Source organism: Coffea arabica, chromosome 10c (assembly GCF_036785885.1).
Source record: "Coffea arabica cultivar ET-39 chromosome 10c, Coffea Arabica ET-39 HiFi, whole genome shotgun sequence".
NCBI lineage: Eukaryota > Viridiplantae > Streptophyta > Magnoliopsida > Gentianales > Rubiaceae > Coffea > Coffea arabica.
In genome coordinates this window covers 4341212-4367930 of record NC_092329.1, presented here as the reverse complement: position 1 = coordinate 4367930, position 26719 = coordinate 4341212, and the positions used below count along the sequence as shown (strand labels likewise).

General features: G+C 37.9%; 4 protein-coding genes across 5 annotated transcripts; 2 read left to right on the top strand and 2 right to left on the bottom strand.

The window, feature by feature from the left end:
* The first annotated feature begins 2327 nt into the window (after nucleotides 1-2327).
* On the top strand, nucleotides 2328-5650 carry LOC113713546 (protein NRT1/ PTR FAMILY 4.5). The gene is made up of 6 exons (XM_027237301.2): nucleotides 2328-2463; nucleotides 2628-2700; nucleotides 2861-3078; nucleotides 3901-4347; nucleotides 4438-4568; nucleotides 4653-5650. Exons 1-6 carry the CDS (start codon nucleotides 2461-2463, stop codon nucleotides 5512-5514), a joined length of 1734 nt encoding a protein of 577 aa, XP_027093102.1. The 5' UTR covers nucleotides 2328-2460; the 3' UTR covers nucleotides 5515-5650.
* Nucleotides 5651-6379: 729 nt separating this feature from the next.
* On the bottom strand, nucleotides 6380-9079 carry LOC113713740 (protein TUNICAMYCIN INDUCED 1). 2 transcript variants are annotated; one of them, XM_027237527.2, is made up of 3 exons: nucleotides 8454-9079; nucleotides 8034-8354; nucleotides 6380-7280 (listed from the first exon to the last, which is right to left on the bottom strand). In XM_027237527.2, exons 1-3 carry the CDS (start codon nucleotides 8694-8696, stop codon nucleotides 6549-6551), a joined length of 1296 nt encoding a protein of 431 aa, XP_027093328.1. In that variant the 5' UTR covers nucleotides 8697-9079; the 3' UTR covers nucleotides 6380-6548. The 2 variants fall into 2 exon arrangements, with proteins under 2 accessions (XP_027093328.1, XP_071925882.1); XM_072069781.1 differs by having other exon boundaries at nucleotides 8034-8342.
* Nucleotides 9080-9348: 269 nt separating this feature from the next.
* Nucleotides 9349-12880, bottom strand: LOC113713741 (thylakoidal processing peptidase 1, chloroplastic). Its single transcript, XM_027237528.2, has 6 exons — nucleotides 11783-12880; nucleotides 10820-10888; nucleotides 10660-10728; nucleotides 10480-10566; nucleotides 10297-10364; nucleotides 9349-9919 (listed from the first exon to the last, which is right to left on the bottom strand). Exons 1-6 carry the CDS (start codon nucleotides 12542-12544, stop codon nucleotides 9799-9801), a joined length of 1176 nt encoding a protein of 391 aa, XP_027093329.1. The 5' UTR covers nucleotides 12545-12880; the 3' UTR covers nucleotides 9349-9798.
* An 8747-nt stretch (nucleotides 12881-21627) lies between these two features.
* LOC113715141 (lysine histidine transporter-like 8) lies at nucleotides 21628-25600 on the top strand. Its single transcript, XM_027239350.2, has 5 exons — nucleotides 21628-22353; nucleotides 23622-23755; nucleotides 24103-24530; nucleotides 24649-24780; nucleotides 24922-25600. Exons 1-5 carry the CDS (start codon nucleotides 21962-21964, stop codon nucleotides 25405-25407), a joined length of 1572 nt encoding a protein of 523 aa, XP_027095151.1. The 5' UTR covers nucleotides 21628-21961; the 3' UTR covers nucleotides 25408-25600.
* Nucleotides 25601-26719: the final 1119 nt, after the last annotated feature.

Below are 26719 nucleotides of genomic sequence, written 5' to 3'. Positions count from 1 at the left end.
CGTTTGCCTTCGTTCAATTGAATCACGACCAAAATGCGAGACGATTATTGGGTGATAGATGCATCATAATGTTTGTTAACGAGTGCAAATGATTGTTTAAATGGATACTTACTCAATATTTTGAGGTTGACCTGAGTAAAATATAAAGAGTTTGAGCTATGTGTCAACGCCAATTCTTTGTAGGAGCAAATAAGCAAAATGCAAGTAGTTTTGTGTAAGCAAGATTGTGGAACTTGCTTGAAGCCCCTTCCTGTCGGAGCATGTCCCAGTTTCCGGTCTGTCCTCAGGCCACACGACTTATAAGCACGCCTCCCAGGTCAATTTTTCGCTCACTGCAAAGCGTTAGATTTAACCCCTTCTCTTGGAGTATCTTTTAGTGGATGGTTTTGTTCGTCTTCCCATGGATTCTGTTATCCAAATCTTGTCTGCTAACTTAGGCAACCATTATTCCTTGTTTTATATATAATCAATGGTTAGTAAAATGGTAGTCTAATAAACTGATGAGAATAAGACAAACAAGGTATACTTTTGTGTTCTCTTGACATAAATGGTACAAAAATTGAATCTTAAAAAAAAATACTTTTTTTTTGGGTTCTTATTATTAGGGGCTTGCTGTAATTCATGATGGCGGATTTGGCCACAGTAATAGCACAGTATCTTCTTTATTATTTTTGAAGTTGAGGTTAATTGTAACACTAAAAAAAAAAAAAAAGGATTGATTTACATCATAATCTATGTTATAAAATCTGAACCATGTCCATTGCTTGTGAAATGACCTTCAGCTTCATCTCATCTGTCAATCACCTTGGCCCAAGTAGTGAGAAAAATTAGTTCTGTGGACCTGACTGCTGGAAATGTATGCCTAGAATTTTAATTCTGCATGGCACCGGCACCATTTAATGAATTCAACTAATAGTTTGCCAACTGAATTGTGTGATCGATCACCTCAAATGCTTTCCAAGAATTCGAGAGATGGGAAACATGCAATGGGCGGCGGGGAGGTGGGGATATTGTAACTTGTAAGGATACCTATGGTTAACTCCTACAGCCGCAACTAACTAGTTAAGGGCAGTTGACTGGTTTAAGACAACAGATCATTTAATTACCTACTGAGCATTTTCCGGAGTACAAATGTCCGTCTGAAGGGTAGTAAGATACCCAAGGAGTTTATATGTTTTTGCTTTTTCTTTTTATTTTTTGGCAAAATAATGGGAAGATTAGCTCATGTAACACCACATATATTTAAAAAAAAAAAAAAAAAAAAACTCACAGCAGTTGTGTCAGAGCTGAAGTCTGGGATCTTCCGATTATGATCTGCAAGAATCATTCCTATAAGTGGGCTCTTTCAATCAAAATGATCTGATTCTTGCTAAGTTTGCATATTTTTTTGGGTTTTTGGTTTGTTACCAACAGATCAGAACTTGTAGGCGTTTTCCATTTCAAGATGCTTAAATGTTTTGGCATGCAGGACAGACCTGCATAGAAGATTCGGGCTGTAGACGAGGGTAATAATAGGGCATCCAGACAGCACGCCTTTGAATATGATCAGCAACGTCAAATTTTTTAAGCATAATTATTGGATCACATTAAATTAATGAACGTTGGCGTCCGGCCTACAGCTGACAAATGACCATTCTCTAGATTTTCATTTTTTTTTTTTTCTTGTTTTCTCTTTTCTTATATGCTGCAGACCAGCCAAAATGTACAACATTCATTTGGTCTAAAATTTTGGAACCTATTTCTATTTGGTCTAACACAACTAGACAATCTTGGAAAAAAATGTTTTTTCTTTTTTCCCAGTTACTGAGCAGTCTTGAAAGGCCATTCAAACTCAAATTTGTGTGCATTGATGATAATTTTGTAGGAGGCAAGGGCAAAAACTCAGTCCAAGAGGATTATAGAAGCATCTAAACAGGATTAGTTGTTGTAATTCTTGATGCTCTTTTCTTTTTTTTTTTTCAGAAGAAAAGCCAGCCTACCACCAAACCAGGGCACTTTCTCATGAAGATTATCAGTTCTTGGCCTAATACATGGAATGCTGACCTTAATATTTGTGATAGGCAATTTCATCTGTGTGCAACCAACTCGGTCTCCATGGGATTCTGCAAAATCATTTGCTAATGTCAACTAATAAAGTCAAAAGAAGCACGTCTCAGGCTGTTTGCTAACAAACTTCACATTAATGAACAGAAACGGAGGATCGATACACATTAAATCCAATCAGAAGAAACAAAAAGAACCCATTACTCCACCAAGTTTTCTTCATATGCATAGATGCCTCCTTGATTCCTTTGTGGTTTGCTTGTCTTTTTTTTTTTTTTTGAAGACCGAGTAGTTGTGCCCGTATGCCTCTATATAAATAAAGCATCAAAGCTCAACTTCTCCAAACCCCTAATCGTTCTTTGCAGAAGCCATTTTCATTCTTGCATTGAGGCTGCTTCCAAAGAAGCTCTCAACAAAATGGTAAGCAATTGTTTGAGGCATAGAATTTGCCTATTCGTTCATGCTAACAATTAAGTCATAAGAGCTATAATGCATTTAGCAATTCTTTTCCCCCCTTTGTGGTACATTCAATAAGGAAGAAATTTCCCAACTGATCAGCAACTTTTTTGGTTGTTAATATTCAGGCCATATGCATTGAAACTCAGCCTAAGCCACGAGCAAAGCTTGGAGGAACACGAGCTGCCTTATTTGTATATTGTATAACTTCAAGTTTCTATTACGAATACGCTATTCAGTAATCACTAGTAGTTATAGTCATTTCCTTTTTTACTTGTTCCTTTTCTTTTTTAACTATATATGCTTGATTTCTTTTTTCTTTTTTTCTTTTTACTATGACTGATTGATCATCTATGTGCAGCAATGGCCTCACTGGAGAATATGGCATTTATCTCTAATGCTGTGAGCTTATTCACTTACTTCCATGGATACATGAACTTCAGCTTGACAAAGTCGGCCACTACACTAACAAACCTCATGGGAACAGCCTTTTTGCTGTCATTATTCGGAGGGTTTATATCTGATACTTACCTGTCAAGATTCAAGACTTCCATTCTCTTTGGATGCATAGAAGCTGTGGTAAGTAAAAGTCTTCAAGTCTCATCCACACCAATTCCCTCTAATGCATATATCTGCACTTTTTTGTACTTGTACCATAAGCATATTTATATTTGTGGTCTGTAGCTTTTCTTCTTAATCTTTAGAAATTCCCCTTGTCTCTTGTTAAATTCATCAATTCCTAATCGCAGAAATATCATCTAACAAAGTGTAACTTGTAATTTGAACCATATCAACATCTGGTTGTTGAATGCCAACATCCTCGTACAGACATAACTTCTGGTTACTGAATAGCTTTTCTTCTGTCATAAGACTAGGGTCAGGTTGTAATATATTAAGCAGAAATGACAAGATGTTGATCTGGTTGTTTCTCAATAAACAGCAAATAAATGAACCATGCATGTAATTTGCTAATCATGGTAACACCCAACCACTTCCACAGTCCACGCTCTCCCATCCAACAGACAGTGAAAACTTAGATGAATAATATATGATACGTGTGCAGATGAAGCATTCATGCTGTAACAACCGACTAATAGTATAGTATGCTAAGAATCATCAATTGCCATTTCACTTGAAAGTATGCTGACAAAGACATATCCTGTTTTGTCTTAATTTTTCCCGCAAAGTAAGATGATTTCAAAGCTGTTTTAAGCTAGGAGTTGTTTTAGGTACTATAACTAACTATTTAGCAATATATTCCTTTACTTAAGGTACTTAAAAATGGGCTATACCTGGAATTCGAGTAGGCAAAATGTTTTATTTTTTCTATTTATTTAAGCGGGCAAAACGTGAAATCTCTTAAAAAGATGTTGGCTGAGCATATTATTATGACTTTTTCAGGGACTTGCTGTCCTGACAGTGCAAGCACATTTTCCACAACTAAGACCAATTCCCTGCAAGGATGCAGCCACGCTGAAGTCGACTCAATGTGAGGCAATAACCAGAAGCCAAGGAGCCCTCTTATTTGCAGGTCTCTATTTGTTCGCGTTTGGCAACAGCGGAGTAAAAGCAGCATTGCCATCCCTGGGAGCCGACCAATTTGATGAAAGGAACCCCCTGGAGGCACCTAAACTTGCCAGCTTCTTCAACTGGTTGTTATTCTCCATCACCACCGGAGCAATGCTTGGGGTCACATTTTTAGTATGGATAAGTACAAATCAGGGATGGGATTGGTCATTTGGTGTTTGTACTATTGCTGTAACAATGGGACTTCTGTTCTTGAGCATGGGAAGATCAATCTACCGGAATAATGTCCCCAAGGGAAGTCCATTTGTTCGTATTGCACAGGTATGCACCCTTTTAGCAACAACTGCGTATAAACTACTACTGTAATAGTTTAATCAACGCTAAGCCAAGTATTTGGCACTCTTCATTCAGGTTTTTGTTGCTGCCATTAGAAACAGAAATCTTCCGATGCCAGAATTGGCAGATGATTTACACCAGATACGTGACAAAGAAGCCAGGAAAGGAAATGAGATTGAGATTCTTGAGAGAACTGATCAGTTCAAGTACTTCGACATCTTTCACCATTTTTTTTTAGTGTCCTTGTGATGTAATTTCTAGTGAATAACCACAATAACCTCGTCTTTCAGAATTTTGAATCGGGCTGCAATTGTCAGGAGTACAGAAGATTCAACCACAGTCATTGTTCCTGGACCCTGGAGACTCTGTACCGTCACACAAGTTGAAGAAACTAAGATTCTTATTCGCATGCTCCCAGTTATATTAAGCACTGTCTTTATGAATACATGTTTGGCTCAGCTTCAAACTTTCTCCATTCAGCAAGGCACAACAATGGATAGAAGCATCAGAGGCTTTCAAGTACCCGCAGCCTCGATTCCATTTATTCCCCTGTTCTTTATGTTCGTCCTAATCCCAGTGTATGAGCACGTTTTCGTCCCTATAGCACGGAAGTTCACAGGAATACCAACCGGAATACGCCAACTGCAGCGAGTTGGTGTTGGGCTTGTACTTTCTGCAATATCCATGGCAGTCGCTGGAGTTATTGAAACCCGCAGGAAATCGGTTGCTGTTAAGCACAACATGGTCGACTCGCTTGAACCTTTGCCTATAAGTGTGTTCTGGCTGGGCATCCAGTATGCTATATTCGGCATGGCTGACATGTTCACATTGGTGGGACTGCTGGATTTCTTCTATGCAGAGAGCTCATCAGGCATGAAGTCATTGAGCACAGCCATCTCCTGGTGTTCCTTGGCATTTGGTTACTACACGAGTACGGTAGTAGTGAATGTGGTGAACAAGGTGAGTGGCGGGTGGCTGGCTAGTAACAATCTTAACAGAGATAATTTGAACTATTTCTATTGGTTGCTAGCAGGTTTAAGTGTAGCCAACTTCGGAGTTTATTTGATGTGTGCATCCTGGTACAAGTACAAAAAGATAGACATGAAGCAAGTAGACGCTGATTCTAAGGTAGATCCAGAGGAAACAGTTTAGGCAAGCAGATGTAGGAACAGCAAAATCTAGAGATGTAGCCTTGTGGTTGTTTTTTGTCATAATTGTAACAGTATAGTTCATACTGCTATGCATCCACTTGTCCAGTTTGCAAATAAATTTTGACATTGAGAACAAATTTTGTTGTTGTATTTTGAGTACCAAGAACTAAGCAAAGAGACGCTCAAGACGAATAATAAACGCAGCCACCGAATGACTCACCATATGCAGTGCCTTGTTGCAAGGACAGTGGCTTATTATAGCTGACAATCAGTGTTATCAACTCTCGAAAAGCATAAAAAGAAAACGACGGGCAGATTGAAGCAAAGATTCAGCTTCTCATCATAATTCTTAAAAGAATTTTTCCCCAGACTAAACAATGCCAGGAAAAGTACAAAACTATTCTTTCGCCTGACCTAACAGAGAGTATTGCCAAGCAACCAGAAAAAACTAGGTTCAATTGGACATAAACAAAACACCATGATATTCCAAATAGCAGGGGTACTAAGCCAGGTAGTCCATTCATTTCTAACGAAGGAAAGGTCAAAAAACAAGTTCTAGTCAAAGCAAAGGACTCGTTTATTCTAATGATCCATCTGCAAAATGAAATCAGTAAATACATCAAAGGCAGAATTGCTTTATCTAATCCCGTAATACATGCAAGGCAAACCAGCGCAATAGATATTTCTTTCGATCAATAATGCAAATTATTAACTGGACATCAGTTAATGTTTCATTCAGGGTAATTATTTATCCTGGAGTTCTCAAACCTAGAATTCATCGGTGGAAACATTTAAGATACCCCATACCGTGCTTGATGCTGGCGGATTTTTCCACCACATCTTAAAAAAAAAAGGTGTACCACATCTTCAGCAAGCTTTCTGTCATTCATATCACTTTATAAAACTATATCATGTGTCAATCTGTACAAATCTTGTAATGTGTTAAACTGAACATAGGGTCTTAGGAAAATGATAACCCGCGTGACATCACATATTGAATAGTGAATGTTGCAAAGGAACAAAAATCCATTTTCTCTACCATTTCACATCCAAGGTGAGAGCCTCTTGAGGTACCAGGATGGATGGGAACTTCGTGAACGAAACATTTGACATCAAATTACTCCAAGCCTTTGAGTCTGCATCAATAAATGGTCTTATCTTCTTAACAGTTAAGGGCTTCAGAACCTCTCTGTCGAGCCTCCCCACCACCTCAAACCATGCACGTTCAACAGTAGGCTTGGTACGCCACTCAGCTAATGTACTCCAGTAAGGATCGTTGCTTTGAATAACTCTTTCCAATTCCAGCTGGAAGCGGAATACTGATGATGCAGTAATTTTTACTTTTGCAAAACCTACGCTCGCATTTTTATTGGTTTTATGTACAAGAAAAGTCTGCAGAACTCTTTCTAGCAAAGCAATCCTTGTGCTAAGAGAACTGATGTGAGAATCTCTGTCCCACATTTGGAACATGCGCCGTTCATAACACTTCTCTGGCAACAGCTCAACAGTTCTGTTAGACAAGAGAACAGTTTTGATGAATGCCTCAGGGTTTCCATTCCTGTAAGCTACAACTGTAGCAGAACCTACCACACGTATAGGAGGCCATGCCATGCATAATGAAGGCCAGAAGTATCGAGAGTCAGTTCTCCCTAAACTACTTGAAGCACTTGTTGGGTGAAAGAGAGAGACTTCTTCAGCACCTGTGATTTCCACAGTAATGCCTTCACCGACAAGAATGTCTTTCAGACCAGAAAACGAGTTCTTGAGCTGATCAAGACACCAAGAGATACAAACAGTGAGGATGGGCTTTCAATCGAAACAAAAAATCAAGAAGCAGAAATATAATGAAATTATAACTGCATATGAATAATGCCTATTATGAAAATTATGTAGTAGTACACCCAGCGTCGGGGACTTGTTTTACTGGACCAGGAATGGCAGCAAGATCTAGACACCCTAACAGTTAACAGGAAAATTTGCCCAACAGTGAAAATTTTGGATTGAGGTATTCCCAATTTACCTCCAGAGATCAGAATGAAAGTTGAACAGGGCAAGGTAAAGAACCACATTTGGAAGAATGAAAAATGTACTGAGATAAAACGGCTGCCCACATGAATTGTCTTTAGCTTAAAAAACGAGTTGGACAAATGACAATCATGGAAACGAGATTATAAATTGGCTTAACACTACGTTTTAGTAGAGTCAATGGCAAGTGTTCAGCGGAATTGGAGCCATGAAACAAAACAAGCAACTCATACACGGAGCATCGTCTATGCACTGTGCAACCAAACATCAATATTTTCTACTTTTACAGCGTTACCCTCCTAAATTTCGCAAACAAACGCAATTAAACACTAGCCAAGGATAGTTAAAACTAAGGCCGAAATTTAATGACAGCAAACAAAATCCAGGATGTTGCTTAGCCACTTAAAAGTACCAACAAAATAATCCTGTTTTGCACGTCAGTTCTCCCACTACTTCAATCTTAAAAACACACACACAGAGACACGAACTATTTACCGGCAAAAAGAGTTTGAGCTGATGATCTCCGGCGAGACGCAAGTGAAAAGGGCCTTGAATTTTGAGAGTACCGAGCACAGCAGCCTTGGAGGTAATTTTATTAACCAAATCTTCAAAACCCAATTCGTTTTCCAGTTGTTCAAATCTCTTCCACCGGGAAACTTGATCCAACAGCTTGAACACAAATTCGCTTTTACCAAATCGAACCCGAAACTCGTACCGTTGCAAGTCCCCGAGCTTTGCTTTCTTCACATCCAACTTTGAAACGCTAAATTCTTGCAAATCCCACTTCTCCCTCGATCCAATTTCCTTCAACACATCCTAATTAAATAAAGTAATTAAAGCACAAAACAGCAATTAAACATATTAAATAAAGTAAACTGAATATAGTTTATTGAACTTTTTCTCAGGCAGTAGTACCTTTAAGAAGGGGGAAGAATTGGGTTGGGAGTCGGAGCGGTGATGGTGTTGGCGGTTGTTAACGACGTCGTTAGAGGTGGCAAAAAGAAAATAATGGGAGAGGTTGAAGGATGGTGGTATCGATGGAGAAGCAGCGGAGGGAGTTAGTGGAGTTAATAGTAGCAGTAATACTAATACAACTGTCATAAAATGGAGATTTGAGAAGAGAGGTGGATGGGATTGGGAATGGGAATTTATGGACATTATTGTTTTCTTTGATGGATGATGAGCAGGACTGAATGAATCCGTGAGGGACTTTGGAATGGGGCTTTGAAGGTTCGGTGATGGAAACTGACCGGGAAGGGCTTGAAACGACGGGGCTTTGGTCGGCAAGATCTCCGGGTGGAGTCTGGAGAGAATATATATTTTGGAGAAATTGCAGTTTCGCTCAGTTTAATTTACATTTACGTTACCCTCAAAAATAAAAATTTACAATTACGTTACTCCAGTTTATATCAGAAATGCAACGAGTCCACACCAGATATACATCATACCTACAATTGATCTACTTTTTCCTTCCGGCCGTCTTTTTTATAGGATATTAACTTGATGATATATCCAATTACTATTATTGGATGCTTGATCTTCTATTCGGCCCCGCTAGTTCAAGCAGCATCATATCAGCCCTTGACAGTTTCTTTGATTTCAAGGATTAGTCATTTCCATTTTGGTTGGTCACAAAGGAGCAATTCAAGATTGTGGAGTATTTGCTTTGAATGGAAAAACACTTCCGATGCTACTTCACAAAGGAAATCAACTAGATCATAATTCATAGCCTCGTTTGTTTTTCACCTTTTTGCTACAAGTCAAAACTAACGACACTCGAATAAGAGAATAACACTTGGTACCCAAAAAAAATAAAAAACACACTACATTAAAAATTGAAAGCTTACAGATGGGGTCCTGATTTTTTTTTTTTTTTTTTTTGGGGGGTTGGGGGCCGGGCAAGACAACCTCTTTTTTGTTAACTTTTTTTTTTTTTTTTTTTTTGCCCTTCCCCTTTAAATGGAACTAAGAACCCAGTCAATAATGTATAGTATAACAGCAATAATGATCATAGGATGGATGAGATTATCCATCCACACAACAGTTTCGTATGTTCAAAGCCATAACACCAGGGAGATTGAGTATTCACAGCAGCCGGAAAACACCCCAAAGGATGAATGAATGATTGGTAAAAGATGATCAAAAGGAAGAAACAAGTTTTGGGACCCTGTCTCTGAATCGAAGTGCTGGAGTCATAAAACTGTAACAGCAATCTTCCTACTGTGGGAGTCTGTACAGCAAGTCTTTCCGGATAAACCAGTCAAGAAAATGCAACAGCAGTCGTAGTCAGAGGCGAGTCACATAGTGTGTCAGAAACTTTGGACGGAGGCCAATATCGAAACACTGATCTACCAACAATGTTTTGAATTGGAAGGGGGCCCCTGCAAGTGATGAAATGAGAAGATAGAAGTCAGGAAATAAATCGCAAGCCAATTTTCCAGGAAAAATGGAATATTCAAGATGAAAAGGCTAAATTCACATTAACCTATGTATAAACATAGTTACCAAAACAGGGAAAGATATATTAACACATTCATCAATAAGAGTGAAAAAATAATCAATCAAAAATGCCCCTATGCTTCTTCCTTTACCTGTGATGATGATGATTGTAGTGCAAACTAAGTATGTGTTGTTCTAAACGAGGATTCTAGTAGAAATCTACTCAAGGCATAACCAAACCAAAAATGAAACACAACCAATTCCAGATACTAGGAGATGTCCTTCTCCGTGTATAAAAAAACTGCAGCTCAATCATTACCAGTTGTGCGAGTCGAAACTGTTGTTGCGGTTATCCCCCATGACAAAGACATACCCCTCAGGGACAAGCTACAGAAAACACAGGGCAGCGCATTTACAAATCAATGGAAAATGGGTTTGAAATTCAAAACAAGAAATTATATTCATATCATGAAAAAGCAATCCAAGGGACAAGTTGACATACCACCGGATCCATCTCATATGCCACTGGTTCTAAGATGAAATCCTCATCTTGAGCAACCCCATTTACCAGCAATTTGCCATCACGAACCTAATGTTAAGAGAACATTGTAAATTAAAAACCATAACGTCAATGCCATTAAAGAAAAAACGTCGCTAGATTATATGGAAAAGAATCACATACCTCCACATAGTCTCCAGCCTTAGCGACAACTCTCTTAATGAAGACATCACCAGAACTATAACCAATTTCCTGAATAAGAACGCAACCTTAGTCCTTGAGTCATCAAAAATCAGACACTGAGAGTTAAGACAAGAAAGAAGTCAAACGGCGCATCACATACTTGAAGAATTGGAGGTGCTTTAAAAATCACAATATCTGAAACTTCAGGCTTCCTAAAAACATACGAAACCTGCAAAACAATATGGTGGAAGACAGAGTATCAGCACTCAAGACACATTCAAGAAGACAAAGCTTTAAGAAATATGCTCTTCAACTAAACAACAATTGATTCAATTTATCATGACAACCAAAGTACATAATTAAAGAAGCGACCAGCTGGAGAAAGAAGAAGATATGCATACATATATACACAAACTACAATTATTATCCCAGATGATTTCAAGAAGATTGCCTATATTATTGTCAAAGGAAAGAAATGAGAATTGAATAAACTAGACTCAAAAAGGAAGCAACTGAATCACAACAGAGCCGACAAACCAAATTTAACAAATCACAACACAAGTAATCTCACATCAATGACAGCAAATTGATTTTGATTTCTCAGCACAAGGATCTTGATCAGCAATACAGCATATTCCTTTCTACATCGTTGTCTGACAATGCAAAAAAATTGTGGTCTGAACATGTAATATTTTAGAGGTTTGAAGAATGAAAAGTATGCAAAAACGGAAAGTCTGCCCACTCATTGCACCCATAAGAATTCCTCCATTCCCTCAAAACTTTTGTCTGTGATCCTAACTAAAATTAGGCTTCCTAATAACAAATAAAGTTAAAAAATTAAACAACTCTTTATTTACCAAAAAAATGTTAGCATAAGTGAGAAAAAAGAAACAATATATGAAACTTCCATGTCATCTCTTCATTTGCTTGACAACACAAAAACCATCAGTTCAACAGAACAAGTTAATAAACTGGTACGAAATGCTTAGATGTCCAAAAATTGCATTACATAATCCAGTGGACTTCAATTCAGACATAAATAAAGCAACCCAACATATTAAAAAAATATATCCCCTAAAAACTGAATTAGGGAAATAAGTAGCAAAAGTCATCAAAAATCTACCTTCTCAGCAAGAATGCGGTCGCCTACGTCAAGAGTGGGGTACATAGAGGTCGAGGGAATTGATCTTGGCTCAGCTAAAGATGATCTGAACAGAATGCTAACGCTCAAAGCAGTAAAAGCAGCTTTAGCATCATCGGAACAGACATTTAACAATTTCGACAACCAACTGCTTCTAGAAAGCTTTAAATCCTCGGACATAGCCTCTGATGAAGCAGCCGCCACAGCAGCAACAGTACTCTTCTCCACAACAGGCCCTTGCTTCCTGGTGTTACTAGACTTATCCGCCGTAGCAGCAGTTCCCCCTTTATCTACCAGACTCCCCGCCTTCCCAATACTGGGCTGGCTACAGGGCAACCACTTAGACGCCTGTAAGAAGGGGATGATGGACGCCGGCTTAACCGGCGAAATCCCAAAAACACCCGTAGAAGAAGAAACGATCGACGATGAGGAAGACGAAGAGGAGGTTGGATTCATGAGCGAAATTAAGGCGACTACCAAAGAGCTTTGAGATTTTCCTCCGAAGATTTCAGCAGCGAGAGTTGAATACATTGAATAGGCGGAGGAGGAGCAGGCGGTGGTCTTGGGCTTGGGGGGCCGTGGCCGGAAATCGGAGGGGTAATTGCGTTCGGTTTTGAAGAGGGACCGGGACGCGGCGCATTCATGTAAGAAGCGGCAGTTAGCGGTAGAGGCCTTGGAGGTGGCACAGGCGGCCAGATTTTGGGCCAAGTAGCCGGAGTAGGTGACGGTGAAGCGGATCGCCATAAGTACGAATTGCAATAAACGGAATAATATGTGGAAAATAGTGGGGTCGGAGAGTGACGGAGGGGGTATCAAAAGGCCTAGAACAAACCAAGAAATGCCATCAAAATGGAAGCGATCAGAGATTGATCGGAACCAGAAAGATTGAATTGAAAAGTTTGACTACAGAAGGAGGGCTTAGTACAGAAATCGGTGAAAATTTTGGGGGGTGGTTGGGGGGGGGTCCAAAATCGGAGCTGCTGAGCTATGACCTCCGGTAGAGAGGGAGCTCAGGTAAGGGAAGAGGGGGAGGAAGTCGAATTCAACGACTTTTTGTTATGGGGACGCCAAGAAAACAAAATAGGAACGGGGAAAGAAGGGAGGTTTTAAGGGGATAAGAATTGGCTGCAAGTAGTAGGACGGAGTGTGCAAAGGCCCTTACAGTTGGTTCTAATTACGGAAACGCCTTTTTAACTAATTCACTTATCTGCCGCGCATATATTTTTGCTTTTCTGTTTCTTTTTTTTTTCATTTTTCTTTTTCTATCAGCGTGCATATGAAAAGAAATGATTTTGCATTCTTCCCTTTTTATGGTTTATTTATTTTCTACTAAAGACTAATAAATTTAAAGGCTTTAAGCACGAGTCCCAAACTTAAGGAACGCAGACACCATAATTATCTAAAATCTCCATTTTTATTTATATTAACAAAGTATAAACTCTCGAGAGTAGACTAATTTGTATTTCTTTTTAAAGAAAATTTCTTCAATTATCCTGTAAAGACCAAAATACTTGAATGATTGAGAGGATTCAATTTCTTTAGCATAGTAACATACATAATTCTGGATGCTATTTCGAAAGAATTAGAGTGCATCGCTGCCAAACGCCCTAAACTTCTACACCAAATTATACGAAGTTTTTGCAAATTATGTGTGGGATTAGCCGGGGCTTGTCTGGATTGTGAATTTTTAAAAATTTTGTAGAAAAATATATTGTATTCATATATATATATATATATATATATATGTGTGTGTGTATGTAAGGTAAAAAGAAAATTGAAAATATGTAAAGAAAATTTTTCATAAAAAATAGCAATCCAAATATGCTCTTAATTTTTATTATTACTGATTAGTACAAATTTAACATGGCAGCAAGTTGTTTAATCAAGTCTCATAGTTGTGAGTTTAGTTTAACTATCTTATCATCTATGGTTATATTTTTGCAGCTTATAATATAAAAAATTCATCATGCAAATTGTGACGATGTGATAATTTTATTTAAAAAGTGAAGAAGGAAAAAAGAGTGGAAGAGTAATACTATTATATAGAACATAGCATATTTCTTTTTTTAATTGAATATAAGTTTACATACATTGAAATTTATCAAATTACTTTCTGTGTGTACTAAAGAATTGCAAAGACTTTAAATTCTCGTATAATACATGGAAATTTACTATGAGATAATTCATTATTCGATTTCAATTCATCCTTTGGTAATTTGGGAGAAAATATGTTTTCTATTTAAAACGAGAAATGGCAAGGGCCATGCTTCACTACCAAACACCCAAAAAACAAAGAAAATAAAGGAAAATGGAAACAGATAATCAGAAAATTCGTTGTCAAGGAAAAACAAAAAACTCTGCTTTGCCTAAATAAATGCTCTACGTTAAATGCTCCGGTTGTGAGAAGCAGTACTTGGCACTCGCTGGTCAGTATAGAGTCTTCATTGACTAAACTTGTAAGTATGAACAAAATCGAGGGTATCTGTGTCTTTTAAGTCCTTTTATGTTTTTAAATTTTTTTGACTTTGACTAGTCGAAGCAATCAGGAACCCTTATTAGTAGTATTATTTTGTTGTTTTCCTTAATTTCTTTACGCCAATTCGGTTGGGGTTGCTTCCTAGCAAGTGGCAACCTTCCGCCTTTTTACCCCTTGGGTGCCCAAACTTTCGGAAATTTCAGATAACCAATTGGCTGGGCGCCGTTGCTGAGCAGGTGAAGAGTAAAGTTACTGTAGGCTACTGCCGTTACATATGGCTTGTCGTCTTCTTTTCTTCTCTTTCGCTATTGTTTGTTGCGCAGGTTCAATGGCTCCACTGCCGTTAAGTATGGCTTGTCGCCTTCTTTTTCTTTCATTTCTTTTGTTGAGCAGGTTCGATGGCTCTACCCAAATTTAAGTTCATCCTAGCGTGTTGATTTACTTTTGAAACTCTGGTTAGGATGTAAAATTTTAAACTTTGGTCAGTGTCATAGATTCGAATTCTAAATTTACAAGAATTTAAGTTCAATATAACGTGTTGATTTACTGCGATTTTGATATAGGTCTTAGTTTTTGAACTTTGGTTAATATGCAAAATTTTGAACTTTGGTCAGTGGCATAGATTTCAACTCTGCACCTTCAAGAATTTAGTTAATGTTAATTGTTGAAGTTTCTTTATAAAAATTTCCATTTAAATAAAAAAAAAAAAAAAGAGAAAGGAATACAAAACACACGCACAGTCCTAGGATAACATATTTTTAGTTCTTACAATGATATGCTGTGTTGAATTTTTTTTTTTTCTTTCCTACCTAGTAAACGAAAGAAAATATTTACTTATATAATAACCTATACTTGGAAAATGTTTTGTCGAGCCATAACTATCAGTGGCTGCAGTAACAATTCCCGTCACCGCACTCTTCCTTTATTTTTTATCTTCGAAAAATTTATCAAATTGGTCCCTAACATTTGCCAACAAAATTTTTTAGTCCTTAACATTTAAAATCAGCCAGAATTATCTATAACATTTAAATTATGATCCATTTTGATCCTAATGCTCGTATTTGCTCATTTTTTTTTGATTAAAAATAGCACGTCTCTCTCACGTGGACATATTTATAAGGGCAAAATTAGAAAACGTACTTCATTTATCGTTGAAAACAAAAGTACACGGATTATAGGCGTGCTATTTTCAGTCGGAGAAATGAGCAAATACGAGTATTATGACCAAAATGAATCATAATTTAAATGTTATGGACAATTCTAACTGATTTTAAATGTTAGGGACTAAAAAATATTTTTTTGACAAATATTAGGAACCAATTTTACAAATTTTCCTTTTATCTTTTGACGAGGTCCTAAGTCAACGTCACATGTGCACGCTGTTGAAGGGGTCCATTAAGCTGCTAACATCCATCACTAAAGTTAAAATCTCGATTTGTTTGGTCAAGAATAAATCCGAGAGGAACGGTACCTCTATACTAGTATTTGGAAGATAATAAAAGCTTAATCATTAAGCACATTCTATTGGATGAATGACGTTCATGTCTATAATCACACCTATCACAAAAGCTTTTTAATGAATCATTATATATATTCTTTTATATAAATGAAAGAGTTTGAATCCAAAATTTCATTCTCTTTGTTGAACGGCTGAGCTTGGTTGTCAAAACTGATAACGGGGATCCTGGCCCTTTCTTTTCTTTTCCGAGTGACGGAGGCGCATACATCAGTGGTGAGTAATTGGATGGACCCTCCATGATTTAGTGAGTGAAAGGTCGTTTGTTTGACTGGCAACCAAGAAACGTCCGTCTGATTTTTCCCTTTTATTTAGTATTAGTTTTATAAAACATCACCATCACTAAAGTCAGCAATTTCAGATGCCTAGTTAAACATTCTTCTTACAGAAAAATAGTTTTCCCTTCTGTTGATCAATAAGCTAGAGAACTGTCCCTTAATTGAGTGCACTAGTCCCTTGGGTCGGCTCAACTGGTGCTGGGGTTGCGTCATTAGGTTTCGGCACCATGTGGTCAATGTTCGATTCCTTCTACCGTCTTATGTATCTTGGGGGACGGGTGCACAAGCGCAAGGAGATTAGTCCGAAAGGATACTTTCTGTGTTGACAAAAAAAAAATTTTTGGAGTGCACTAGAACTTTCTTACATCAGTGGCCAGATCATTTTTATGCCCTACGCTTCCAATTTATTTGACATGTTATCAGTTATTGATTGAATATGACTGGGGAATTCGTTCACGAATTTCTGTACAAGTCATGAATTTACATTAATCTTAACTTTTCTATTTTATTTTTTCTTTCTGCCCGGTATTTTTGGTGGGTTGGGGGGGGGGGGGGGGGGGGGGGGGAAGGCCAGTGGGAGGCCTTAACCAAGTTTACATAGAGATGGTTATCCTCATTAAATATTCAATTAACAACGATTTAACCATACTTGGTGAGATCGGGAGAAAGATTCATCTTTAGCTCAAGAATGTGTGACAAGTTGTAGAAGTAATTTTAGATATTACTTTAGGAAATTCTACAGTTCCTTTTGGGAGGCGTTCCCTCAATTATATTGTGGACGATGATATAGTTGTTTATATTTCAAATTTTTGAAAATGTTGCCATCTCAAGACCGAAACTAATCGTCTCATCCTCTAACTTTGAAATTAACTCAACTGTGTGCTACCTAAAAGGGACGTCTCAGCCCAAATGTCGACCCTGTTTGGCAAGTGAGTTTTTTTGGTGTTTATCTAAAATTTTACTGTAGCGTACTGTAGAAGTTTTTTTAAAAAAAATTTTGAAGTGTGTTTTTTTTTAATATTTTGAGGTGTACAGTTTAAAAACTTTGAGAAGTTTTTTGAGGTTACTGTAGTTAAAGTTTTTAAAAACTTGTAGCAGATAAACTTGACAAAAAACTTATCTGCCAAACAAAGCCGATCATCTCTTAACAGCATGGAAAAGTTGTGAGAATTGTTGAAGGGATTGTCCATCGACAACAGTGATTTTTCATCAGTGGCGCTGGACTGGCCCAAGCTAAATGAATCTAGGCCTAGTAGCCCAAGGGCCATCCAAGTATATAAGCCCACTTTGAATCATGAATTGAGAAATGAAATGAAAATAGGATCTCAAATAGGTGTTTCGTTGTCCAGGTTCCGACAAGAAGAAAGCAAACTGGATTCTGAAAACTCTCTTGGATGGAGAAATCATCTTAAGGATGCTCATTCAAAAATGCACGGGCCAAATCAAAATATGGATGGGTCTTGGGTAGACTTTACATAGGAAGCCGCACTTATTCGGGACCCCAGCCCAGCATTTCTCATTTTGCTAAGCAGCACACCCTCGCCTCACACTAAAGAGTCTTCTTAATCCATTAACTAAATCTAAACTCCTTTGTCGTGCCATATTCTTTGTCAGCTACTCTTTTCAAACTAGTTAGAAAAGGCCATTTTTTTTCTTTTTGCCCTTTTTAGGCGTGAACTAAACACAAAAGAAATTGTGGCTGCTCAAATTCGGGCAGCAAAAAAAGTAACCAAAGATTTACTCTTACTACATTTATGTGGTCAGCGCGTGCGTGCGCATGTACATACATAAATACGTATATGTATTTATATATACACACACGTGCGCCGATTCGATTTAAGGCATCGATTTTTAAAAAAAAAAAAACAAGTGTAAAAAGAATGAAGTTGATTTGGAAAAAATGTCAAAAACACAAATGTGCAACAGATTTGAGCGTATACATTCAAATAATAAGTTGATATGAAGTAAATGTTTAGTGGGCACCTTACCTATTGAAGAATATCTACTATTTAAACCAAGATCGTTCATGTGAATAATGCTAACTTATGAGGAACGGTAGGGTGAAAATTGAAGTCATAAATTGCAGTTCTCAAAAAATACATTAATGTGAATACTTTTATCATGGAAATCCTGGAGCAGCTGCTCTCTAATTTTGTGTGATGGGATTGATTACCTAAGGATCTTCTTCACGCTTGTTGGTGAAGGTGAAGGTGAAGGTGCCCCCACCTTCAACAGCGTGAAGAGAAGCATCATCAATTGTATTTTAGCTGTTGTTGTTTAGAAGAGAAGATACAGCAAATGATCCATGGCCGCATGGCGACATGAATGAAGAGAGGCAGAGCTTGGCGTGTAATGAAGTAATAATCGCATTGGCGGGACTGTTTTGATTAAAATGGCCACGCCTGAGATTTTCCGATTATGCGCTGCTATTCCACATGGGGCTTCTGTCGGGCCATTTCTTGGTCAAATTCAACAGTCATTTTTGCTTTGTTTGCTGCAACCCCGTGGAATCATGATGGGACCATTCTATTTTGCAGACACACTCTTGACCTTCATCCCAATCACTCCACGCGCACCCGCCATTTCGACGGGGTCGCAGCACATAGGCTAAAAACAAATCACCCCCACAGCCAATCGTTGGTTGGATCTCGATTCGCTAAAGCCTTGATTATTCGAGTTTGATTTTAAAATAATTGAAGTTTGAATTAAAGTATTGAATCGAATTCAAACCTTTACATATTAAAACTTATTAGAAAAAAATAATTTTTTAATGCTGTTAGAATTTTATGGTGTAGTTTTTATTGATTATAGCATGGTATTGTGCGTTTTTCAAATATGTTACATCTATGTACGCTCAACGTAATTTTTATCATTAGTGAAGATGAAATGAAAGTATGATGTTTCATCAAAAAGAAAAATAAATTTGATAAGGCTCCAAGATATAAAAAATTAAATAATATTTCGAGCTTTTGAGTCGAATTAGAATCTATCAAAATGCTAAATCAAATCAAACTCCAGTTTAAATTTTAGTTTCTTATAACGTCGAGCTTGAATTTGAACTTTGAAGAAGCACGGAACTTCCCCGGACAGAGCTGAGCTGACGAGCTCGGCTTGCTGATGGAGAGAGCGCGTCCTAAGCCTGAAAGACAAACAAGAGAGTGAACTAACAGGGGCCCCGAGGTCGTCCCCGAGGGCATTCCGACGGTCAAGTTAGTTTTCCGGTGAGTGAGGTTCACGGGAAGTAGGACGGTCGGGAGTAATTGTCCAATAGTGTGTATACCTTGCGCAGTCAATGGGCGTTATCATTTATACCTGCTTAGGAGTCCGACCTCCGTACGTTTCGGGATTTGCCCAGAATAGCTCATAATCCCGCACTGAGGGAGAGCAATCCCGACCTATGCGGGATTGCTCTCTGGAGCCCCTCGGAGCCCTAGCGGCGGAGGGCCGCGGGACAGTTCTCATGGGCTCGGGGTCTAAGCCCAACTCGGAGCTCCCTGGGCTGCCACGTGTACAGGCCCAGGACGGGGCCTCTGCAAACTTCAAATTATAAATCAATCTAGTCTGACAGATTGAATTTTGGATCAAATTCGATTCATTTGCAACCTAGACCTACAAGTGGAGAGTTTTCTGCTTTTCTTAACCATGATGACACAGAAGAAAGATCCCAGTTAAAGATGAAATACGGACTCTAATTTATCATGATAGCTTATTATTAATTTTCTCGTTGAAACTGTAGTACCTAAACGCGTGACTAAATTGAGTTGAGTCGCATTTCAACAGTATACTATTAGAACTCAACTAGAGTTAAAAAACTTGAGTTTTAGTTTATCAAACTTTAGAAAATTGAGTTTAAATTCGAGTTCGATTTTAATTTATTTGATTCGAGCTTGACTCAAATCAAGCCCAATTGATTTCAATCATCAAGCTTGATCAAACCCAATCAAAGTTTAAATAATATAAAATTGCATTTATACAATTTTAAACAAGAGATAAAATAGATATTTTATAATAATAATTTTAATATATATATATATGCATTTATCCTATCGAACTCAAATTTTGATAAAAAAAATTAAAAATAAAAACCTCCCCAGCTAGTCGATTTAACTTGGCCCATTTACCCCTCAGGTCCCTTGTTCGTAAACATCAGGTCCACAACAATTCAATCTAGTTCGCCACTTCGCTTGTGTGCTTTCACTAAAGATCTTTGACTATAAATGACACTCAATAGGATTTTAAACGGACCCACACTTGACACTCCTGCCTCTCTACTGAGATAGTGAGAGAGATACAGTACATTCCGAAAAGCCAAAACCCACCGGGAAGCTCTTAAAAGTTAACCCCACACACCCCCCACCCCCCCCCCCCCCCCCCCCCCTTTTTACTCTTTGCAGAGCCCCTGTTGATGTATTTGCCACTGCATTTTCAGTGCATTCAGGTAACCTGTCTGTAGTAATTGCAATTATTAGAGTATCAGAAAACCAAATGGTACCTTTTTTTTTTGGTGCATAGTGTACACTAATTTGATGACAGAGACAAAATAATCTTAGTACATTGCATGCATGTACATATAAAATTCTTTGCTTAATCTACAACAAAAAAAAAAAAACATTTGCTTATAATTTTTATTTATTTATTACATGATTTTAAGTTCAAAAAAAGAGTATCAATGATAAAATGAACAGCTCACCCTTGACGATTAAATACTTTTGCACATAATAAGATTGTGATTTTAAAAGTTATACGTGATCCCTCATAATTTATACTATAGTATCAAAACGACCGAAACCATCCTTTGTAATGGAACCAACAAAATTGTTAAGATCACTTTCGTTTGGAATAATCACTGTAATAGTTTTTATGATATGATGCATATAAGATAAAAAAAAAGTGATTAGAAAGATAAAAAAAATTGATTAAAAATTGTATTTGTGATATAAACAAAATTTATATATCTTGAAGTGTGTTTGGATTGCAAAATTATTCCAAATATTACTTCAAGATATATAAATCTAGAACTGATTACTCATTCGTCCCTAATTTAAAAATTTTCAACATAATTAACTTGAAGTTTTTCAAAATCTATGCATAATCACTTATGGTTAATAAATGGAGTAATTCAATTTACATCTTGATCTTGGAATGCTCTTTGACATTTAAGTTGGCCCTATGACAGGGGACAAGTTTTAATCGCCTTGACAAATTAAACTATATAAAAAGGTTAAATGAAAAATTACTAAACTTGGAGTCAAAATTGCAGTTTACCCCAAAATAGAATTTGTAATATCAAATCCTTTGAACACATATACCACCAACCTGCAAACAACTAGAACTTACAATAGTCTCTCTATTTGTGGTGGATGTCTCATTTTGCACATCCGTTATTGTAAAAGTCTAGACCGGCCGAGCTAGTATAAATTATAGGCCAATCCCTAACATATGCCTACAACAGGTCCGGACCTGCGCCATAAAGCTACTGTACCCCTTGTCATATACGATCCACTCCCCCACCATCAATCAACCTGAAATTAAAGCTCCAAGGTTCCCTTTTTTTTTTTTTTTTGAAAGCTCCAAGGTTCTCATTTCATACATTTCACTTCCAGACTTTACGCTTTCATCGGTGAGAATCAAAACTATCGAGGTTCGTGCAATCAACACCACACCAACGGCCAAGATCAAACCTTTACAAACTCTCACACCCCTCACATCCTTTACTATCAGCATCCGTTCCCACTGTACTCCCAGCCCCTGTCCCCCTGCATGCTCAGTCTCCCCGACTCTCACTCACCAGTCTTATATATATTCTTCTCCATTTCTCACTTTCAGCAACAGAAGAAACAGAGCAGCAGAACCCAGAAAAACGCAGAGCACTAACAAACTGCTAATCATCAATGGAGGAGAGGCCAGAGACAGAGCTAATTTCGATTCCGGCAACCCCACGTGCGTCGACGCCGGAAATACTCACGCCGTCCGGCCAGAGGTCTCCCAGGGGGTTGGCCTCAACTGGGCCAGCATCAAAAGAGGCTAAGTCATGGACCCCGACTTCGTTTATATCTCCGAGGTTCTTGAGCCCCATTGGGACGCCTATGAAGAGGGTGTTGGTTAACATGAAGGGATATTTAGAGGAGGTGGGACACTTGACAAAGCTGAACCCGCAAGATGCTTGGCTTCCCATTACCGAGTCTCGCAATGGGAATGCTCATTATGCTGCTTTTCATAACCTCAATGCTGGTTTTGGGTTCCAAGCTCTGGTCTTGCCTGTTGCATTCTCTTTTCTTGGCTGGTGTGTAGTCCTATCAACTTTGATGCTTGCATAGTTGCTTAAGCTTAACTAATTGGTTTACTATGTACAAATCAGCAAAGACTATTGGCTAGATTCAATCCTCAGTTAGCTTTGGTTTTGACTGTGTCCTTTGTGCTTTGTAGTTCTTGAATGTTACGTCGAGGGATTGTGCTTAACTTGTGGTCCTTTTGTCAATGATAGGAGGTTTTAACTGCTTTTGGAAGCATATATGCAGTGCATTAGGTTAACGAGGGTAAAAGATCTACACTCTGTGTTTAAAGCTGGCTTCCTTTTATCCATTTTTCAACTACTAGTATGCTAGTGTGGAGTAGTGGTCCTTGTAGTGTGCTTTTTCCATCCTGAAATTATAATGAAAATTTGGCATGTGCATGAAGCTTCAATTTTTGGAAGAATTAATGGCATAAAAATTCTAGCTTTGATGTTTGAAGGGTAGAAATAAGCTAGGTACTCTGTCTTTCTGTATTCAAATTATTCTTGGCTTCGTGTTTTGTCACTTTGAAATTTAAATAGTGCAGTAATTCCCTTTTTTCCCTATTGTTAACTTCTTCGACAGATTTCTTTTTCCTTTTATAGCTCATAACTCATTTTTTCCTCTCTCTGGACTGATACTTATTAAGTAGTTTTTCTTTGAAGTTGATTGAATCTGAGTATGTGATGGACTTGTGGGTCTACCAGGTGATCGTATCTTCTTTATCTTTCGATTTCTTTTGTTGCTTTTTCCAAGGTTCATCATTTTCATTTGATTTGAATAGAAGTAAGAAAGATCCTCGAGGCAAGTCATATCCTTCTTTTCTTTTTTCAGCCTTTTACTTTTTCATAGAACGCTGCATAGAATGGGTCCTTTCATGATTCTGTATTTTGCCTTTTGAGGATGAAGACAGTTGGCTCTGCTTTATGCTTGATTGGTGTAATTGGCATGGCAGTGCTTTATCTTGCAATTCAATCCCTTTTGATGCTAAATTATTACGTGATGTTCTCTACCCCAGAATGGTTTTTTTTCCCTCCCCAGCACTACAGCGTCAATACTTTTATACTAATTCCAATTAATCAGCAGTTAAGCTTTCACTAATCTGGATATCTGCCTTAGACTTTTATCTTTGGAATTTAGTGATCCATGTGCTGATTATCTTGAAGATTTTTTCTCTAATTGAAGAAAGTCATCGCATAAATTCCAAAATTATGTCAGGCCAATTCTGTAAGCTTTTTTAGTTAGTTATCTAGTTCATAGTTCTTGCAACAATATGCAGGAGTTGGGGCATAATTTCCTTGACGATAGCTTACTTCTGGCAACTTTACACTTTGTGGATTCTCGTTCAGTTACATGAAGCAGTTCCTGGGAAGAGATACAACAGATATGTAGAACTTGCACAAGCAGCATTTGGTGAGATAGCTTCTGAAACATAATTTAAAAGGATAGTAGCAAACAATTCATTTATTTCTTTCTCCTATAGACAGTAGCAGATTATTAATAATGCAATTGTCCTCAAGAAATGCTAGTTCTTATTACCTCTTGCACATTCGAAGATACAGGGACAGCTGCAAGTCCTGATTCACTAAACCGTCTCACAATATAGAATTTTGTCACAGATTCCTACACGGGGAGATAAATTAATAGAAAATCTTACAGTTAAACACAGTGGTCCTACTGGTAACGAGAGATTCTTGCATTATCATTTCCTTTGCACCTTTGCATGAAACTGATTTTGCGTTTACTACTTGAATTTTCAGGGGATAGATTAGGTGTATGGCTCGCGCTTTTCCCTACGGTGTATCTGTCAGCAGGAACAGCGACAGCTTTGATTCTCATTGGAGGGGAGACCATGAAACTGTTCTTTCAAATTGTATGCGGCCCCCTGTGTTCTTCAAATCCTCTGACAACTGTTGAGTGGTATCTGGTGTTCACATCCTTGTGCATTGTGTTATCCCAGCTCCCAAACCTTAACTCAATTGCTGGACTCTCATTGGTAGGAGCAGTTACTGCCATAATCTACTCCACCATGGCTTGGATACTCTCTGTAAGCCAACAGAGACCACCCTTGATCTCTTACCAGCCCATCTCATTGCCTTCACCTTCCGCTACACTCTCTTCTTTCCTAAATGCACTTGGTATCATTGCATTTGCATTTAGAGGCCACAATTTGGTCCTAGAAATTCAGGTATGCTCGGAGTTGGTTGAAATGTATATCATGTTTAGTGCTGTTAAAGACCATCGCGATGTACATTCTTAAGTCACTGCAATTATCTGCTGTTATAAACGTCAACGGTGTTTTGTAGGCAACAATGCCATCAACCTTCAAGCACCCAGCTCATGTGCCGATGTGGAAGGGAGCCAAGTTTGCCTATTGCTTCATTGCCATGTGCCTGTTCCCCGTCGCTATTGGAGGTTTCTGGGCATATGGAAACCTGGTAAGCATACTGCTTCTCAATCTTCTGTTTTCCACCATTCAATATTCACAGGCTTTCTTCAGGAAAGTGAGATATTTTTTCACATCCTGTACAACATTGTATGCTTTTTCACTTAAAATTTTGGAGTTCTATGCTTTTCAGATGCCCTCAGGAGGAATTCTCAACGCATTGTATGCATTTCACAGTCATGACATTCCCAGGGGACTCCTGGCAATGACATTTCTTCTTGTCGTGTTCAACTGCCTGAGCAGTTTCCAGATATACTCAATGCCCGCTTTTGACAGTTTTGAAGCAGGCTACACGAGTCGTACAAACCGTCCATGCTCGATTTGGGTTCGCTCAGGTTTCCGAGTCTTCTTCGGATTTGTCTCCTTCTTTATAGGGGTGGCACTGCCTTTCCTGTCCAGCCTTGCTGGTTTGCTCGGAGGGCTCACTCTACCAGTCACATTTGCTTACCCTTGCTTCATGTGGGTTCTCATAAAAAAGCCAACAAAATACAGCTTCAATTGGTACTTTCACTGGACTCTCGGTTGGTTGGGCGTTGCATTCAGCCTCGCCTTCTCTATTGGAGGCATTTGGAGTATTGTCAACAGTGGCCTTAAGCTGAAATTCTTTAAGCCCAACTAGTTAGTATATGTATGTAGACAAAGCAAGTGTGCCTGCGTCGAAGTCATTTTTCCCTTCTTTTTTTTTGGCCCTTTATGTTCCTCCACATGGAAATCAGATCGTTATCCGATTATGGTCTGTCTTATCTAATTATGTGTTGTAATAGGCAAAGTGGCAAAACCAAAAAAGTCGTATAAATCTTTTTACCACTTGATGTTGAGCGTGTCTTTGTTAGGCAAAGTTGGTTCCTCTTGGGAGTAGCGTTTCATGCTTGGTTGTTTTGAAGCACTAAAGCTAGAGCACATTCAAGGGGATGGCTATCATTGGTAAGATTTTCAAGGGAGCAGATGCCAAAGCAATCCTTCCCATCTTGTCTGCATCTCTGGCCGCACACCGCCCGTTGAATGAAGTTTCGTTCAAGTTGGTGGGAAATCCAAAATTGTGACCACCAACACCAACACAAACACAAACGCTAGGCTTGCATCATGATTATTTCCCACTCTCGGTGCCACCGATTCAAATTCCAAAGGAATTGATCCATTGGACGTCACAACTTTACTACTCCCTCCGTCCCACTTTGATAGTCCTGTTTTTCTTTTTTATCTGTCCCAAATTATAGTCCACTTTCCAATTGAAGAATGTAGTTATATTTTAATTTTCCTAAAATACCCTTATTCAATGTAAGTTGTTGTTACTATAAACCTACCTCATTTAATGAGAGTTGATTCTTTTTTTACCATCAATTCAAGTTCCCATAAAGTTGTACTCTAATTAATGTGAGGGTATTTTAGGAAAATAGCTACCTAAATTGATTGTTCCAACAAAGTTAACTATTTTTTATTAAACTGTGTGAAAAAAGAACCAGAACTATCAAAGTGGGACGGAGGGAGTATAACTTACTGTAGAAGTTTTTTGAAGTGTGTTTTTTTTAAAAAAAAATATTTTGAAGTGTATAGTTTAAAAACTTATGAGAAATTTTTTGAGGTTATTGTAGCTAAAATTTTTAAAAAACTTGTAGCAGACAAACTTAACAAAAAACTTGTCTACCAAACAAGAGATGAAGATCTAGAAAATAAAAAGATTTTTTTTTTGTCATGATCCCAAAGCATGAGTTTATTGCCAAAAATAACACTCTTGTTAAAAAATATTCCCAATGTGATTTACTTTCAAAATTTATTCCCATAATGATGTTATTGTTGCCATCTAGTTATCTTGATTACCATGCACGATAACAAAAAAAGAAAATTCAAATCTAATTTAAAGTATCCAACATGAACTAAAAATTTAAATTTTTTTTATTACAGAGGCACAAGAAGATTGCATAACTTTTATA